The sequence below is a fragment of the Centropristis striata genome, chromosome 15 (assembly GCF_030273125.1).
Source record: "Centropristis striata isolate RG_2023a ecotype Rhode Island chromosome 15, C.striata_1.0, whole genome shotgun sequence".
Lineage (NCBI taxonomy): Eukaryota > Metazoa > Chordata > Actinopteri > Perciformes > Serranidae > Centropristis > Centropristis striata.
In genome coordinates this window covers 815,418-835,055 of record NC_081531.1, presented here as the reverse complement: position 1 = coordinate 835,055, position 19,638 = coordinate 815,418, and the positions used below count along the sequence as shown (strand labels likewise).

Genomic DNA, 19,638 nt, shown 5'->3' with positions numbered 1-19,638 from the left:
TACACCTCTATAAATACCTCTGAAGGCATCACAGAGCACTTTCATAGTTGTAGTGATTTTAGGATGCCTCTTTACCAATAAATGATACTTCACGACGGGTCATCAATAATGCAGGGATTGTATTTCTTACACTTATTCACCTTATTCAGCCACGCCCATTTTCTACATTTTTTTACTTCCGGATTGTGTGGGAACTTCCGGTAGGCTAGCAACGGCTAGTTAGCTACATTGAAAACCCCAGCTATGTAAGATGGAGAGGCTAACGTGGGTAGAGACAAAAAACAACATTAAAAGGTCGGATGGAGGAATTATTCTTCGCCACCCGAGGTTAAGGAACTCCACTGAGTGGGTGGATGATATGCGGCGATGGCCTCAGGTGTCATATGGAGATATTTTTAATTATTTAGTGCTTTCGGTGGGCGTCGATGGGTCGGCGATGAAGAATTTTAAGAGCACGGAGGCTTACCAGTACCTTCACAGTGGAAAGGTCGGTCGTGTTGTACATTGCGAGAGTGAGAAGGAGGATTATGTATTTTTGAAAGCTGCAGTCAACCCCAGCCAGGCAAGCGCACCAAGCCACAGTGCATGGGTGTTAACCAGGACCGATGGAGCCGTGGAGACATCCGGGTGCACCTGTATAGCCGGCCTTGGGAGGTCTTGTAGCCACGCCGCAGCAATTTTGTGGAAGGTAAGCCTGTTATTCAGCATCATTTAATGTCTCAGACATCTGTGTAATTACATTATTAGTTGATTTTTGACGACTTAGCAAAGAAGATGAGAAGCTGTCAACTTGTAAGAACTGTTACTAGGTTAATGTTAGGACACCTGAATCTGCAAGGTAGCTAGCATTAGCTTTATGCGAAGACTGCGATTCTCCCGTATTTCTTTTCCCATAACACGCAAGGAAAGTGTAGCATATATTAAATGTACAGTTTAAGGTATTAATAATAATAGTAGTAGTAGTAGTAGTAGTAGTAGGCTAGATAAACAGAAGATATAGATTCGGCTCAGGAAGGAAATGGAGGACTGGAAACACCACACAGAGACCAGAATTGAGTTGCAAAAAGGGTACCATATATTAGAAACACAAATAAATATAACAGAAAATTACTGTAACAATAACTTACAGAAAATATATAATTGTATTTAAATAAAATAAATAACTCAACTATTTAAGTTGGATAAAGATAATTCACAGAAATTATATAATTGTATTTCAAGTAAAATACATAACTCAACTACTGAGGTTGGATAAAGAACAAAAAAAATAAATCAATGCAAGATTAACCCACAATTGTTGGACACCATAGGCTGCAATCAGAATTTTGTAAAACACATGTCATCATTCAACAAATAAATACATAAATTATGACCCAGCATCCCCGTCCCAAAGTTCACAAAAAGTTCCACGTTGCCAGTAACGGAAGAGGAGTGTGCGTGTGTGTGTTAAGGAGCAGAGGGGGGAATAGTGTGTGGAAGTGTGGGGTGCAAGGTTCTGGCTGACTCCAATGGAGCCTCCTACCCGGCCCGGCAGGAGTAGTGGGAACTGGGGGAATTGCTGGTGAATATTTCAGTCGAAGCTCTTGGGTAGCTCGCCATCACAATCATCTAATCACTCTCATCATCTCCATTGACACCTGGCCTACATGAAACAAGGCCAGAGCAACAATAAATCCCATGTGTACACATCTCTTAATACTAATTGTGGGAAAAAGTATTTAAATAAATGCAACTTCAAATTAATACAAAATACTTCAGAAGTGCATAAATTATTCAAAATCAAATACAAGTAAAGGCACCTTTTGTTAGCTGACATATCATATTTATCACAATAAATATACATACATTCATAGATCAGACCATACATCAACATTGTCATGATTAACATTGTCATGAACCAATCTCTTAAGAGTCTGCCAGAGGCTAACATAAGCTAACTGGCAAAATGCTAGCGGCCGCTATAATAATACCCGTTAGCATTAGCATAGCTAACATGCTACAATCGCTAATTAACACTCACCAGTTCAGTATGGACGGATTTCAACCCCAAAACCCCGCAGCGGACCCAGCGGCAGTCGGCTCCTATGAGTTTAAAGGACGTCACATAAACCAGCAAGTATATAATATATAATTCGGCGGAGAACTTGCAACAAACAATTCACCTCACCTGCAGCACAGACAGATCAGACGCGAGTGGCTCAATGCGAAGAGACCGGAAGCTACCGCAGCTTCCTCTAAAAATAGACTGCCGTGACTGGCGGCAACCCGTCACGTGAGCGTTACGTCACTATCGCGGGAGTACAGGTAACACCGCGATATTAATGACGAAATTGAAGGAAAGGAGAAAAAGCTGCTTTATGCACCTGGGTTACAAAAGCAATTGGCCGCGTTTCCCAGATTCGCTCTTAGCGCTTAAGAAGCTCTTAAGCGCTAAGAGCGTCTTAGGGACGCTCTTAAGGGCGCTGTGAAAGAAGGAAGTGTTTCCCAGAGTCGTTCTTAGCTTAAGAAGATCTTTCACTAAGAAGGAAGTGTAAGATCGCCCTGACCCACTCTTAACAGCCTTCTTAGCGACCAAACGCTCAGTGCAGCCGCATCAGGGAAAGTTATATCGGACACAAAGGAATACTAAAACCCTGCGTAATGATGAATGTGCGCTCATAACTGCAGAACACTGACGCAAGAAAAATAATAGCATAAGAAGAAAAATAACGATATAAAAATAAAGAATTGCCCATGTGTTCCTGTAGCTACATAAATAAAATAAATCATCATTACTATCACTCTTTACGTTTTCACACACATTCGGCATCTGCATATGAGTTTACAGTAGCTATAAAAACATCAACAACCCTGTGGTATTTCACAGATATGAGGGAAACTGACAGGTGTAATTGAACTCAGCTGGAACCTCATCAAGAGGGTCTCCACCTGCAAGTTTATATAAAGGCGTTGCCGAAGTCCACGCGTGTGAGACACCATGGCTGCAATACAGCATATTCTCGCTGCGAACCAACAGCGTCGCCGTGCGCGAAGCCCGGAGGTGCAGCTCCTGGCCGCGCTGCGTTTTTGCGCAGTGGGGAGCTTCCTGGAGGTGGTGGGGGACGGCACCGGCCTCAGCAAGGCACCGGTTTCACGGAGTGTGGCAGCCGTGACACCGATCCTCCTGTGCCAATTGCCTGCCAAATGCGTTTTTTTAATGTTATATCTTTTTCCCCCAAATAACACCTCGCGGTGCTGCCAGACCTCGTCCACTAATGTGGCCATCTCCTCTGCAGTAAACGAGGGTGACCTCTTGCTGCGTTTGCTGCCTGCTTTCTCCATTCTCGTGTGTGCGTATCCACAGTCGGGTATATATGCGTTAATGGCTTGATTACTACTCGGATACAACTGTTAGCTGTGATCACACACACACACACACACACACACACGTAGCCTTATTGCACAGGTGTGTGGGGTGACTTAAGCGCTGATAAAGTGGTGGGTGATCGATTTGCCTGGCATCGATTGATTTATATTTCAGCACCACGGTGGTGGACAGCTCCCACTAAGAGCTTCTTAAGAAGCTTCTTTGGCCGGATCTTAAGAAGGCAGTTAAGAACGCATCTGGGAAACACCCCTATCTTAGCGCTCCTTCTTAGCCGAACCCTTCTTAAGAGCCTTCTTAAGTCCTTAAGAACGAGCGAATCTGGGAAACGCGGCCATTGTTTGTATTACATATTATATGATGCTATGCAATGTTGGTCAGACCGAGTTTCTCGCACTTGTACTCAGGAGTTATAGCAGTACCACTAGATTCTTGTGCATGTTATGGTAGTTGTCATGCACGCACATCCCATGCTTTTCTGTTTGTCAACACGTTGTTTGTTGAGTGTATCTGATGATATTAACATATTTTGTCTTTGGACAAACAGCTGCTGAACTGGTGACCATTTGTAAGTTGTCTAATCCCGTAATGGTTACAAGAACTAAGGTAAGTAAGGACTTCAGGTAAATAACTTTTTATTAAAGGTATCAACTACAGTATACCTTAAATTTAATTATGGTAAGTATACATTTTACTTGGCATTTACAAGTTCTTTTACTTGACATTTTACTATGAACAATTGATGTGAACTATACTGGCAGGCCTATGACAACATCTAAAAGGTAGGTTAGCTGTTCACTCCCAATGGAGGGTCCAGCATGGGTTGTCAATATTCATGTAATGTGGTATGGGATTAATACATTTTATAGCATTAGCTGTCACTGTCTGGAGGGTGGGGGTTACCTTGGAGGAATATCATAACCAAAGAACCTGGACATCATAGAAATGTGTGCATACATTTGTCGTATGCTTACTGCTAATCCCATACTGAAAAAAATGAAAGTTGACAACCCTGAAACGTCTAATCACTTGCTTGGAACAAGGTAAGGTCATGAATAATATTGATTACAATTTAAAAGTAAAGGTAAAATAATTTGTCACTTCATTTGGGTTGTGATCATAACTATTGATAGCAATTTATTACTATGCATTATAATTACACAAATTTATGGTTTTAGGTTGAAAATGCAGTGTCCAATGGCCTGACAGGAGTTGCCAGTACTGATGAGCAGCGGCAATGGAATAGCGGGACCCAAAGGAACATCACACCGAAGCTGCTGGCTGAAATTTACTTTACCCACCATAGGGCCAATGATGCTTTCCAAGCACCTGATGTGAGGCCCCATCATCTACCTCTGCCTCCCACCCCTCTTTTCCAGACCCAAGAGGCTCTCCGTGATGGACTGAAACACTTGAAGCTGCCCATGTCAAGTCTGCTGTACAAGTGTGTGAATGCTGAAACACCAGCCATGAACCTTCTGGAGCCTCCAGCAGCAACCCATGCAGACCATGATGGCTCCAACATCTGCCCTCCCTGCTCTGCATTTTATGAGGAGTTTGTGAAGATAGACTCAGGGAGACTGGAGCTGCTGACTCGGGAGCAGAGTGCCTCACATCTCTGGCATGACTCTCGCAGATTAAGAGTTACTGCCAGCTCTGCAAAAAAGGTACCGGTCAGAAGCAGCCCCCAAGTGTTTCTACAGCAACATGCTTTCCCTCGTTTTCATGGCAATGCTGCTACCAGACATGGCGTGGAGGGTGAGGTGTTGGCCCTGAAGTGGCTAGCAGACAGTGGCTACAAGGTAACACGCCATGGCACAGTCTTGTGTCCTGGAGCCAGCCCCGATGGGGTTCTGAGTTCAGGGGAGCTGCTGGAAATTAAATGTCCTTTCCTTAAGGCAAATGAAACACTGGAGGACTTAATAGGAAGTCATGACAAAAAATATGATGTTAAGATTGTCGAGGGTATTCCAAAGTTACAGCCTAATAGCCCCCGTGGCTTCTACATTCAAATTCAAATTGGCTTGTTCTGTACAAAGCTAAAGGCATGCAAGTAATTAATTTGGTCTCATTCAATGAGAGTGATGCTTCACATCCCATATGATGAGGCTTTCTGTGTAAAGACTGTGGCTAGACTAAGATCCTTCTATTTCAGAGACATGCTTCCTTTTGTTTCACATGAGTATAGTGAAGGTCGCCTGTTGCTCTGTGAGCGTTATATGCAGTTATGCAAATGATTACACCCAGACCTAGTTATCCTTAAAGGATGTGTTCTATAAGTGGACCACATAAAACACATTTCTGATGTTTAAAAAAATTACTACCCCTAAATGTCAGTCAAATGATCTGTGATGTGCCATATACGTTACAATCGGCGTTTATGGTATTTATGTTGATGATATTTCTTATTTTAAAACAGTAAAAAACTAGACACACAAAACAGAGACATAAATTTGCCTTTCTCTTTTGCATCTCCATAACCTATCAACATTTTGACTTAAATTTGTTCTAGAAATATGGTCAGAACAAGTTAGATGCAATAAAGGACACCCTATTAACGGAATAGAATTGTTAAATTGATTTAAACTTAGCCCAGAAACAAGAATTAAGCTTTTTGAAAAATTTCACATTTCTGTTTCCAGTCACAGCCACATTTTGGAGATGTCACTTCTTGTTAAAGTCACACGACCACCTAACCAGGGTGTTGAGTATGTGTCGCTTAGGGATTTATTGAGTTAATATCAAGCATAAAGCTGAATATGAGAGATTCTAGAAGATTTAAAGTGTTTGTTACACTGGTGTCACCACGGGTTCTTATGGATTAAAATATCAGATGACACCATTACTTTAACAAAACAATATAGATGTTGTTAGATTGTTGCAAAGGTGTGTTCCGATCAAATGCGAAGCAGATTTAAACAGATTTAAAGTGTTTGTTAAACAGGTGTCACCATGGGTTCTTATGGGTTAATGTACTTATTTATGCCCATTGTTTTTTGATGTAATTTATTTTTTAGTAGTCTGTCAAAGCATTAACTCAAACATTAAATAAAATAACAATGCTGATTATGTGTCAAGTTTATTAACCCTCTCTGACAAAGACATTTGTGTATTACAATACACATATCAGTTAAAGTTTTGTATAGCGTTGTAAACATGGAAAAACTCTTTATACACGTAACACTTAATACTTATTCAAGTCTTGTGCAATGCTCCTTTTCATAAAATCTGTACGTCACATATTAGCATTAGACTGTAAGAAACACTATAACCAGGAGCTCATCCATATTTGTTGCTGTTTTATCCCTGTGTAAGCACCTACACTTACAGTTGAAACCAGAAGTTTACACACACTATATGAAAAGACACATATGCTTTTTTTTCTGACTGTCTGACATGAAATCAGACATCACTTTTCCTGTTTTAGGTCCGTTAGGATTACCAAAATTATTTCTATTTGCTAAATGCCAGAATAATGAGAGGATTTCTTTAGACAATTTTTTTATTACTTTCTTTAAAGTCAGAAGTTTACATACACCAACATTATTATGCCTTGAAAAAAATCTGGGAAAGCCCAGATGATGCTGTCATGTCTTTGGAAGCTTCTAATGAGGTTTATTGACAACATTCGAGTTAATTGGAGACACACCTGTGGATGTATTTTAAGGCACACCTGAAACACACTGCTTCTTTGTGTAACATCATGGGAAAGTCAAAAGATGTTACACAAAGAAGCAGTGTGTTTCAGGTGTGCCTTAAAATACATCCACAGGTGTGTCTCCAATTAACTCAAATGTTGTCAATAAACCTCATTAGAAGCTTCCAAAGACATGACAGCATCATCTGGGCTTTCCCAGATTTTTTTCAAGGCATAATGTTAGTGTATGTAAACTTCTGACTTTGAAGAAAGTAATAAAAAATTGTCTAAAGAAATCCTTCTCTCATTATTCTGGCATTTAGCAAATAGAAATAATTTTGGTAATCCTAACGGACCTAAAACAGGAAAAGTGATGTCTGATTTCATGTCAGACAGTGAGAAAAAAAAGCATATGTGTCTTTTTATATAGTGTATGTAAACTTCTGGTTTCAACTGTACATGCCTTATACGTCCAGGGGGAGTCCAGTACAAGTCATACTCAGGTGATCATTTTGAAGAAGTTGTTGTACATGTACATGGTGTCATAAGGTGCTGTTAGCTTCATGTCAACAAAGTAGACACAGACAAAAGTTATGGTGGATTTACTTTCAGTACTTGAACAACATACGTTGAAATTTTGTATGGATTTGTAAAAACGAACAATAGAAAGAACATTGTACTTGAACACTAAATATGTTCAAGTTTTGTATAGATTTGTAAAAATGAACAATAGAAAGAACATTGTACTTGAACACTAAATATGTTCAAGTTTTGTATAGATTTGTAAAAATGAACAATAGAAAGAACATTGTACTTGAACACTAAATATGTTCAAGTTTTGTATAGATTTGTAAAAATGAACAATAGAAACAACATTTTAACTGATTGAACATTTTAACTGATTAAACTTATATACATTATAAACATTGAAAATCCTATTCCTCATCTTCTTGTATAATGTCCCCACGAAGATTACATAGACCTGCACAGACTCTAAGAATTTTATCAAATTTCGGGGCGAGGTTAATGGGCACTGTTTGAGAGACTATTCTGTAGTTCTTCAGGCGGCGAATAACCCTCTCAACGTGCACACGGACGTTGGCTATGCGCCTCGTGTTGGTGGTGTCTTCTTCAGACAAAGGAAGGGATCTCCTGGTGAAAGCTGGCAGGACGAGCTTGACTTTACGTTCAAACAGAAGATCTTGGATAACAAATCCTCTGTCAGCCATCACCTCATCACCTGGACGCAGATACTCCAGAAACCCTGAGTTGGCTGTGATGAACTTTTCACTGCATCTCCCACCATATGCTGGCGAGATGAACATTATTAATCCACATGGTGCAATAGCTATGAGGAACTTTATGGTATTTTGCCCATAGTAATGACTGTAAGACTCGCCTCTTGAGTCAAGATTGTGAGCCTTCTGAAGAGGGGTCTCAGAACAGTTGATGATGCATGTTGTTGATGGATAATGTTCATTGAAGCACTGTGGCACTGTTGCCTGGATCGTCTCCCTGGGCAGCCATGGAACACAGCACCTCATATTCTCCTCCATGAGGTCCAGCCACTGAGAGATTACCCTACTGACCACAGACTGAGACACTCTGAACCTCTCTGCGAGGTCGTCCTGCAATAGGTTCAGTCGGAGCTTCATCAGGGTCATCAACAGCTTATCCTTGGGGTGTAGCTGAGAGATGCTGCATCCTGCTGTCAGCTCGTCGGCCAAAGCCTGAAATGCATCCAGTGACAACCCAGTGTACAGTAAAGACAGCCGATCATTCCGGAGAAGTCCGGTGTGTACCTGATGTTGTTCGGGACACTGTGTTGCCTGGTCATGGAGGTGAGGACAATGGAGTGGGTCAGCAGCATAGTTGTGATGTTCCATGATCCACTGTGTAGAAGCATCACGGTGTGGCATCCCATCAGTCATCTCATCACTCATGACATCAGTCATCGCATCCGTCTCGTGGCTTGCAAAGCTGGTTGAGGGTGTTTCTGTAGAAATAACACAGCACCAGTAAATAATCAACTCTAAGGTTAATCAATTTGCTGACTTTCAACATAGCCAGTCCTGGAAATTATAAAGCCTCGACCTAATTCTATGTTGTAATGCTGTTCATGTATTGAGGTCAAATCAAGGCATAGTTACGGGTGTAGCCTGTGATATCTGCACATCTGAATAAGTGAGAATTTTATACTGAATATTTTCCCCATGGCAGCATCCCAAAGGCTTCAAACAAGCAATAAACGAGAAATTCTCAGTCTGCCCACAGCAATGCTCTGTACAATTTCGTAGGCTACTATTCTCAGTGTGTCTGGACTAACTGTGAGGAAACATTACTCGGAACTTGCATCAATAAATCTCGTAGCAATCATTAACGTCAGAGGACTGCTAACAGACGATAGCATTTGCTGATTATACTCATTAGACGCTAGCAGCTAGCTGGCTAACGACTAGCGATATTGTTAGCGCTGGCAAAATGTCATCTTACCTTGGAGCCTCACAAGCATCCGACGAGCCTTTTTCGCCGGAGGAACATATCCCAACCACTTCTCGGGGTATGGGTGTTGGGCTGATGGTCTGCCATCCACAAAATGAAAGGAACAAATGTAGGGTTTTTTCGGAGGCTTCTTCAGATTTAGCGCCTTCAGCCACATACGCCGGGCCTCAGTGGATGGTGGAGGATAAAGGTTAAATGTTGCCCCACAACATTCAGCTCTGGTTTTCCCGTGTTCAAAACACATTTGTTGCAGGGACGCCCGTCTTTTTCTCCAATTATTGTGACAGCCCCGCACGGAACAAATAATGCTGGTCATCTTAAGCTATTAGCCACCGTACTGTAAATAGACAGCGTTGCTCAACCGGAAGTTCGACCACAAAACGGAAACAAAATGGCGCCCCCTTGTTGACACGCAGAATAGGGTGAATAGGATGCATCACACTGGGCACCAAATATGTAGGGATTTTAGGATGCCTCTTTACCAATAAATGATACCTTGCATGGTGGGCCCTAATAATGTAGGTATTTTATCTCTTACAGTTATAGGATGTCTCATGCCGGAGCATCATTATTATAAAAAGGGCCTTACTGGCGACCCCCTCTCATTCCTTGGGGAGAACTCCAACACAGCGGTGCTCAGCCGGGGGCTTGTGAGTATCTCCAGACCCGCCCGGCGCCTCTCACCCTGGGCAACTCCGGAAAAGGAGAGAGTCCAGCCTCTCTCCAGGTGTTTGGTTCCAGAGCCCACACTATGTGTGGAGGTGAGACCAACTATCTTTAGTTGGTAACGATCCACCTCCCACACAAGCTCGGGCTGCTTCCCCACCAGCAAGGTGACATTCCATGTCCCCAGAGCTAGCCACTGGAGCCGGAGGTCAGCACACCCAGGTCCCGTCCTTTGCCTGCCCCCTGACTCTCTGCACACCCAACCCTTATGCCTGACTCTGCGGTTGGTGGGCCCACAGGTCGGCCGGTCCACTTGATTTCTTCGGGCTGAGACCGGCCAAGCCCAATGGACGAAGGCCCGGCCACCAGACGCTAGCCTGCGTGCTCCCCTCCCGGGTCTGGCTCCAGGAGGGGCCTCCCTATTTACCCGTGCCGGGCCAGGTACTCCGATGTTTATGGTCCTGCTTCATAAGGGTCTTTGAATCGCTCTTAGTCTGCCTTGGGAGACCCTACCAGGAGCTATTGCTCCCGACAACACAGCTCCCAGGATTACTGAACCACACAAACCCCCCCACCACGATAAGGTGGCGATTCTTGGAGGAGACGGTATATATTCAGACCTGTTTATAGACAGCTTTGATTAGATATTGTGTACGATGCTTTTGTTATGCTTTTGTCATGAATGAATGATTTTTGGAATGCACATCCTGTCCATTTTAATGAGTGATACTACCTCTTCTATAGAAACAACTCCAGATTACTTCAACCTTTACTGAAAATTGATATGGGAATTTGATTATGACTATTAAGTTGATTATAATTAGACCTTCAAACTGATGGTTTAGTAACATTATGAGACTGATTTGGTTAAATTGGCTGTCTTCCCTCTGATAAACAGAATGGTGGTCCATCTAGAGGTGACTTAGAGGAAATCAAATCATAATATTTTGTATAATTAATATTTATTTTTTATAATTAATAATAAATTCCAATAGCCATCTTAACACACGTTTGAACTGTGAGACCATAAGTGTCGCTCAGGTTTGAGGCATCGTAATCCCAACAAACACTTCCAAATGAGAGAAAGGCACTTGTGTTGATTCAATAATAACAGTTTCTGGTCCCATAATGGAACTGATGAAGAAATTAGGGCCTCGGCAACCTGACCATAGGGTTTCTCTACGCTGTAAAAGTATCAAACTTCTTCAGCAATGAATGCAGCTAAATTTGACATTCAAGAGAACACTTATGACATTTTACAGACTTGATTCACGAACTTGCAGCTTAGGACATCTTAATGATCTCAATAATATTTGTTGTCCATTGAGGCCAAAATATAGTACCTTCCCCAACTTTGACCTCTGTAGAAAAAGCCTGATGGAAGAACTGTCCATGAGAATTACCACATTGAAAACCTTTAAAGCCCAGAGACATCATAATGCATCATAATCGATGCCCTGATGATGGTCTACAAAAGTTACTAACCTAAAATGTAAAGACCCATATTCATCCTTTAACATTGTACTATTTTAGTTATAGTTATAGAAATTGTTTTTCTAGAACTTTTGAAAAACTGTGTTCAAGGTATAGAAGTTTAAATAGGCAACACTCATATCGACATTTTAATCTTTTGGTGGGTATTTTAGTTATTTTCCACAATGTCATTGCGAGTTTGCAGAAAATACAATCACATCTGAGAATAATCATTAGTGTGGGTATTCTGTTCAAATATTCTCCATTCTTAAAAAATACACTGAAACTGAATAAGCTCCTGACATCTCTGAGAACATTCTCTGATGTAGTCTAGTGTTAACACATCTATTAGTTGTTGTTTTTTTCTATTGTATTGTATCTTTACTTTGAAGCTTTTAGTGGATTATGCCACTTGTAAATTACAAAAACTGCACTTGTTTTTGTATCAAATTAATATTTCTTCTCCTCACACATTATCATATATTTAAAGCTCATACATCTTGAACAGTAATAGAGGTCTCATAACTTTATTCATGTTCATCCTGTGGCTTTTGTTACACTTTCGCTTCTCACTAGTGGCTGCTATGTTACTGCTGATCTGTGAATTATAGATTTAGCTCACCCATGTTGCAAAACAACAAATGAATAGTATGCATCATATTCTTAAATTACTTTTTTTATGAACATATTTTGGCGAATATATATCGATGAAGTAATAAGTATGCAGATTTTCGCCTTGTCTGGGACAACTGGGTGGGAAAGTGAGCCTCTCCACTGACAGCAAAGATTGTATACGAGGATCGGTCTGATGGTCTGGTCTCTGATTCCATAGATGAGAGAACTCAGACATCTTGGAAAGATGATAATAAACACATAAAGAAATCTTTGTATGTGCACAAATGTTATCATGTCTAAGACTTTATAGATAGCCATAAGCAGTGGTTTGTATATGGTTGAAGACAGACTGAGGCCCAGCTGCACCAGATGTAACAGTAGTGTGTTACGAGCCTTTTGGGTTGAAGCTTTGTCTGTGGAAGCTGACCTGGCTGCTATTATCACACCAATATAGGAAGAAGTGACTACCACACCAGCTGAAACAAACAGAAAATAAGTGGAGGCTTCATCATAAACAACAGACATTGTGCCAAGCAACATATTTTCTAAGGCACAAAAATCTTTCATCTGCAGGCTCTCTTGGTCTTCAAATGGAAAATCTAAAAGTAAAATAACTCTTGTGAGAACATTTAGGGAATTAAAGGTCCAAACCACAAAGATAGATAATTCTGTGTTTCTGATGGTGATGATGGTAGAGTGCCTCAGTGGGTAGCACACAGCCACAAATCTCTCCAGAGACATCACCACCAGTGTGAGAGGAGAGATTTCATTTGTGAGATTGGCAAGCATAGTGAGAACACCACATACAGGATATGTCAACCATATTCTACAAGCAGCAAGTAGGTATAATAACTGACTCAGAGCCATCTGTACAGTGTCTGCAAAAAGGAGGTTAAACAGAAGAATATAACGTGAAGTCTCAAGAAACACAGTTTTACTTCTCAAGGTAAATAACATGGTCACATTAATGAAGAGAAACACACAGCATGCCACTGTAGACAAAATGGAAAACAACACTAATGCAAGTAACCCCTCATACTGCAGTCCAACAGTGCTGTTGGTCTGACTCTGATTTGCATATGACATCTTACAGAAGCATTTAATGCATCAAAAATATTCACCTGTTAATGTCATTTGAGCATGAAAGCACAGTTCATTTTCCTTCAATTTCTGTTCCTATAACAGTTTAGATCAGTCCTTCCATCCATCTGAAAATATGCCAAGTTAGTTCAAAAGCATAATACAAAAACAGTTATTTTGTGCACACAGGTGATCGGTTAGAGACAGTGTCTGTTTAAATGCAGGCAGCGATTTTCTGCAGGGTTATGAGCTCAGTCATAACACCCGGTTCATGTGACAATATCACATTTAAGCATGAGTAACATATCAGTCTTTGATGATGTAATGTAACTCCTCCTCTAACTTTTCCCTGCTACACGTCATCGTGTCTTCAATGATCCGTTTTTTGTTTTTTTTAACGCTTGTTTCACTAGGTTACTTACATATGTATCACTGACTGACTCATGTTTTGGCTTTGACATGGTATCATCTACCCCTTTTTGACCAATGCAGTTAGAGGGCCGATTCAAAGCCTAATCTGGAACCAGTTCTTTGTGTTTGGACAGCCAAAGAAACGGCTCCCTGCAGGGAAACTGGTTCCAGGGCAGCACCAACTCTTTCCTGGTCTGAAACCACAATGCAATTAAGTCATGGGCTGGGGGCACGATAATCGTGACCAACGAGACCAACTAAAACATGTATCATTCATTTATTTGATTCCTTTAACTGCAATGTGATACATACAGTATAGCAAAAGTGGGCTAGTGTTTGCGGATTAGCATTAGCTTACACAAAGGCTAACATCAGCATTTTACTTTCAGTGTTAATGAGGATAAATTCACCGTCCATAGCATTCACGACAAGCAGCACAAATGTGTTGTACCAGTTGTGTTTGGATGTCAAAGTAGGCTCGAATAGCCAGGAGCAACATTTATAGAGAAATGATGTAGTCCAAATGTTATTATGTTTGTGGAAAGTGGAGACATATATAGTGACAAAATTACGTGTTTCTTGCCTGCTTTTCAGTCGAAACAGGAAGTAGTGCATATCTTGATGAAAGTTACGCCTATCAACAGCAAACTTGGTGAGCAACCCGTCAAGAAGCCTCACCAACAAAGACCAAGTACTGCAAATGAAGCAGGACCTCACCAACGGTCTGGAAAACAAATCAGCAAGACCCTACTGCCAGGAAAGCTCAAGCTCTGGTGCCTGCAATTCGGGCTTCTCCCTCTTGGAGACTTACTTGCATTGGTAATGTGGCCACTTACTATCTATGAGGTCCCAATAGCTACAGTGGAGAAGTTGGAGCGAACCATGACTTCATATATGAAGAAATGGCTAGGAGTACCATGCTGTCTGACTAACACCAGTCTATACGGGCAAGGGATCCTTGAACTGCCCACCACGAGTCTCACCGAAGAGTACAAGTGCTCTAAAGTAAGACTCCTGATGGCGTTGAAGGACTCCAAAGGCCAATCCATCCGCAGTTCTGCACCACCCGTCTTAACTGGCTAGAAATGGACACCATCTGATGTAGTGCAGCATGCCATGTCAACCAACTTGGCGTAAGGCCTCAACTTCAGAGAGGAGGAAAATGGTAGTAGAGGAGGTGCGCCATCAGGAGGAGGCTGAAAGAAGCACAAAGGCTGTCTCTCTTGCCAAACAGGGACAATGGATGAGGTGGGAATGCCTGGAAGGAGAATGCTCAGCTGGACACAGCTCTGGGAAATGGAGGCAATTAACATCAGCTTCATCATCAGAGCTACATATGATGTGCTCCAGTCTCCAAAAAACCTGCAAGTGTGGTATGGCGAGGACCCAACCTGTGCCCTCTGCCCAACTCCAGCTACTCTCAAACACATCCTGACCGCTTGCAATACCAGCCTCATGCAAGGCCGCTACAGCTGGAGACACAACCAGGTCCTTCAGTGTCTGGTAGCAGCTATTGAGAGCAAGAGTAATTCCAATAACACCTTGCCCCTGAGAGCAACCAACTCCATCACAGCACCAATATTCATCCGAGAGGCACAGAGACAGCCCAACCATCCCCCTACCAAGCCAGAAACTGGACAGCTAGCCATGGCCCGGGATTGGAAGATGCTAGTTGATATTGGCCAACAACTAATCTTTCCACCTGAGATAGCAGCTACCACTCTTAGGCCAGACTTGGTACTCTGGTCACCCTCGCTGAGGTCAGTCAACATCATTGAACTCACAGTCCCGTTGGAGAGTTTCACCGAAGAGGCCTATGAGCAAACAGAACTAGCAGCAGATGCCCAACAATGAGGATGGAATGCCAAGGTCTAACCAGTTGAAGTGGGATGCAGAGGTTTTGTGGCCTTTTCTACCCTCAGACTGCTGAAGGACCTTGGTATCCATGGACAGGCTCTTCGACAGACAATTAGATCAGTCTCTGAGGCCGCCGAAAGAAGCAGCCAGTGGATATGGCTCAAGCGGAAGGACCCATGCTGGGCTCAAAGAGCAGGACCCACCCACTAGCCCCCCTCCCCACACAGCCCCACCCCAAACCTTCCTGGAGGAGGGAGAACAAGGTATGCGGTCAGTACTAGTGTTGACTCGGGAGAGGACGCCACTGCCTTGCATAGTCCCATGGCTGCGCCATTTAAACAACTAGGCAATATGACTGATTGGGCATGGGACTCAAGCTCAGGCTTGATCACCCTGTAGCTGGCCACCTTTGATGAGGGTGTCTAGTGTTGAGAGCCTGAAACACCCTCTGATTCAAAGGTACACTACTGATGATGTGTCCCAAAATTTACATCTCCCCGTCAGCTGCCACGGCACTCTCAACATCAACCTCATGTGACTACCATCTATTGGCACAATGGACAGTTTACCATCACGTCCCGTGTTTTATGAATCTGGGACACTCATTTTCCATGAGCCACTGAGGACATCTGCCAAATTTGATCCATGTCCACTAGCAGGTGGTGCCTAATGAAGGCCAGTACATTTTGGGCTGAAACTTAAGCAAACTATGTTGCAAATTAAACATTCTTACATGTATGCATTTCCTGAGTTCAGCTGAATTTTGTGATAAAGGCCACGCCCAATTTTGCCTAAATATATTTTGACGCAAAATTACGAGAAAAAAAAGGTCTATTTTCTTTCTCAACTCCTTCAAGGCACAAAGTCTGATCCTGCCGAAATCTAGCACATAGAATCTATGGTACCCCATGACTAAAACATTTGAAAATAATTCCTGCATATCTTGGCAACAATTATTCCAGTCAACACGAAACTTGGCTCAGTATTCTCCAATGCTCCACTGAGGCTCTCTGCATAATGTGATGCCAATCGACAACTCGGTGGCACTGTGCCAAAAATGCTGAATGTATATGGAGAAAACTTGTATGCACGCAAAAGAAGTGATGTACTATCTCTTCAAAGTTCTGTCAAATTGACATGTAACTGGAGCAAGTAGTGTGTCATGTACACTGAGGCTCTGAACTAAATTAAGTGCATGTAAGCCACTAGGTGACACTTTTAAAAGACGTCGAAACATCTAGCAAGCTTCCTTGATCCAACTCATTTTAGTACGTCAGTCCAATCAACATTCATTGTTGCAAATGACATTGAGGTCTCAAATGATTCAAAATTCAAAGTCGCTCTCTACCTGTGCCTTGCCTCTCACATGTGGGCCTGCAGGACCAACTTGCATTGCTTCCGCGGGTCGCAGGGTCCGACGGTCGTGAAAATGATCCCAATCTATTATTACCCATCATTTAAGACATATGGAAAACAATCTTGTGAGCCTAGATTAACAGTTTTTGAAGGCACAGAGAGAAAAGATAAGCTTTTGTGTTACTTCAACCTCCAACAGCCCCAGAAATATGACTAGTCCTTCTTAAATGGAAGAGGTTCATGTTTTTTCATAACGAGTAGTCAAAGCGTCGAAGATCAATATATTACACTTCATTCGGAATCCAGAAGGGATTGGATATGTGAATATTATGGTATTTACTCGGGGGGGGGGGGGGGGGGGGTAAATACCATACAACTCATTGTTGTATGGATGAGTTTTCTCAATTAGATGAATAAAAACAACTCAGATATGATGCCCAAAGTTATTAAGAGATAATGAGGCAGACTTGTCCTTTATCATTTAACTTTTTTAGTGCAGGTAATAGTTTATCTAGAAACTTTCAAAGATCGTCTATCAAAAACTGTGTTCAAGGTATACAAGTTTGAATATGCAACACTCATATTTAAATTTCAATCTTTTGGTAGGTATTTTATTTTTTTTCCACAATGTCATTGCAAATTTGTAGAATATACAATCACATCTGAGATTAAGCGTTAGTGTAGGTATTCTGTTTAAAATAAAATAAGATGGGATAGAAATGTATGAATCCAAAAGGGCATTCTTGTTCCAGAATGCTCCAAGTTACAAAAACAAACAAAATACAGGATGATATAAGAAAAACAGTTAGCAAAACAGGTAACAATAACAATATATAATATAAATATGACAATGACTAAAAAGTATAAATGTAACAATATAAAATTAAAAAATAAAGTGTCAGAGGAGTAAAGTGGGTAGAGTGCAGATGACATGGCATGCATCACATTTAACATACCTATTTGTTTTTGTGTCAAATTTTCATTTCTTCTCCTTACATATTATCAGGCATTTAAAGCCCATACATCTTGAACAATACAGGTCTCATCATTTTATCACATTAATCCTGTGGCTTTGGTGACACTTTCCCTCCTCACTAGTCGTTGCTATGTTACTGCTGATCTGTGAATAAAAGATGTACTTCACCCATGATGCAAAACAACAAACAGATAGAATGCATCAAATCCTACTTAAAGAGCAACACTGCATATTCTTAATTTACATTTCTAATGAAATTAACATTTTGTTCACATTTATCTATGAAGTTCTACGATTTTTAGCCTTGGCTTGGACAACTGGGTGGGAAAGTGAGCCTCTCCACTGACAGCAAAGATTGTAAACAAGGATCGGTCTGATGGTCTGGTCTCTGATTCCATAGATGAGAGAACTCAGACATCTTGGAAAGATGATAATACACACATAAAGAAATATTTGTATTTGCAGAAGTGTTATCCTGTCCATGATCTTTGAGATAGCCATAAGCAGTGGGTTATGTATTGTTGAAGACAGACTGAGGCCCAGCTGCACCAGATGTAACAGCAGTGTGTTACGAGCCTTTTGGGTGGAAGCTTTGTCTGTGGAGGCTGACCTGGCTGCTATTATCACACCAATATAGGAGCAAGTCACAACCACACCAGCTGAAACAAGCAGAAAATAAGTGGAGGCTTCATCATAAACACCAGACATTGGGCCAAGCAACATATTCTCTCTGGCACAAAAATCTTTCATCTGCAGGCTCTCTAGGTCTTCAAATGGAAAATCTAAAAGTAAAATAACTCTTGTGAGAACATTTAGGGAATTAAAGGTCCAAACCACAAAGATAGATAATTCTGTGTTTCTGATGGTGATGATGGTAGAGTGCCTCAGTGGGTAGCACACAGCCACAAATCTCTCCAGAGACATCACCACCAGTGTGAGAGGAGAGATTACATTTGTGAGATTGGCAAGCATAGTGAGAACACCACATACAGGATATGTCAACAATATACTACAAGCAGCCAATATGTATAATAACTGACTCAGAGCCATCTGTACAGTGTCTGCAAAAAGGAGGTTAAACAGAAGAACATAACGTGAAGTCTCACGGAACACAGTTTTACTCCTCAAGGTGAATAACATGGTCCCATTAATGAAGAGAAACACACAGCATGGTACTGTAGTTACAAAGAAAAACAACACTAATGCAAGTAACCCCTGATGCTGCAGTCCAACAGTGCTGTTGGTCTGAATCTGATTTGCATGTGACATCTTACAGAAGCATTACATAAATCAACAATATTTGCCACAGTTAATTTTGTTCAATATCGTTTCTATAACAGTTAAGATCCAGGGTGTCTGGTTAATAAAAAAAAAAAATAATAAAAGTTATCACAGGTGGTTAGAGGCAGTGTCTGTTTAAATGCAAGCAGCGCTTGTCTGCAGGGTTATGAGCTCAGTCATAACACCCGGTTCATGTGACACCACCAAATTTAAACATGAGTAACATTGGTGATGTAATGTAACTCCTCCTCTACCATTAGTGTTTTAATTCCATGATAGTTACAGTACTGATCGTCTGGTGAAGATGTGGTTTCAAGTTCCCTCCAAAAAACTAACTTGACCAATCAGAGGTCAACAACAGCTGTCCAATGTGTTGTTTTGGCATCATAAAACTACTTTAAAAAAATTAAAGAAATATGA

General features: G+C 41.4%; 1 protein-coding gene and 2 pseudogenes across 1 annotated transcript; all 3 read right to left on the bottom strand.

The window, feature by feature from the left end:
- Nucleotides 1-7,442: 7,442 nt before the first annotated feature.
- Nucleotides 7,443-9,819, bottom strand: LOC131986106 (uncharacterized). The gene is made up of 2 exons (XM_059350902.1): nt 9,495-9,819; nt 7,443-8,997 (listed from the first exon to the last, which is right to left on the bottom strand). The coding sequence occupies exons 1-2, from the start codon at nt 9,817-9,819 to the stop codon at nt 7,937-7,939; spliced, it is 1,386 nt and encodes a 461-aa protein (XP_059206885.1). The 3' UTR covers nt 7,443-7,936.
- A 2,665-nt stretch (nt 9,820-12,484) lies between these two features.
- Nucleotides 12,485-13,343, bottom strand: LOC131987031 (odorant receptor 131-2-like; annotated as a pseudogene).
- Nucleotides 13,344-18,347: 5,004 nt separating this feature from the next.
- On the bottom strand, nt 18,348-19,206 carry LOC131987047 (odorant receptor 131-2-like; annotated as a pseudogene).
- Nucleotides 19,207-19,638: the final 432 nt, after the last annotated feature.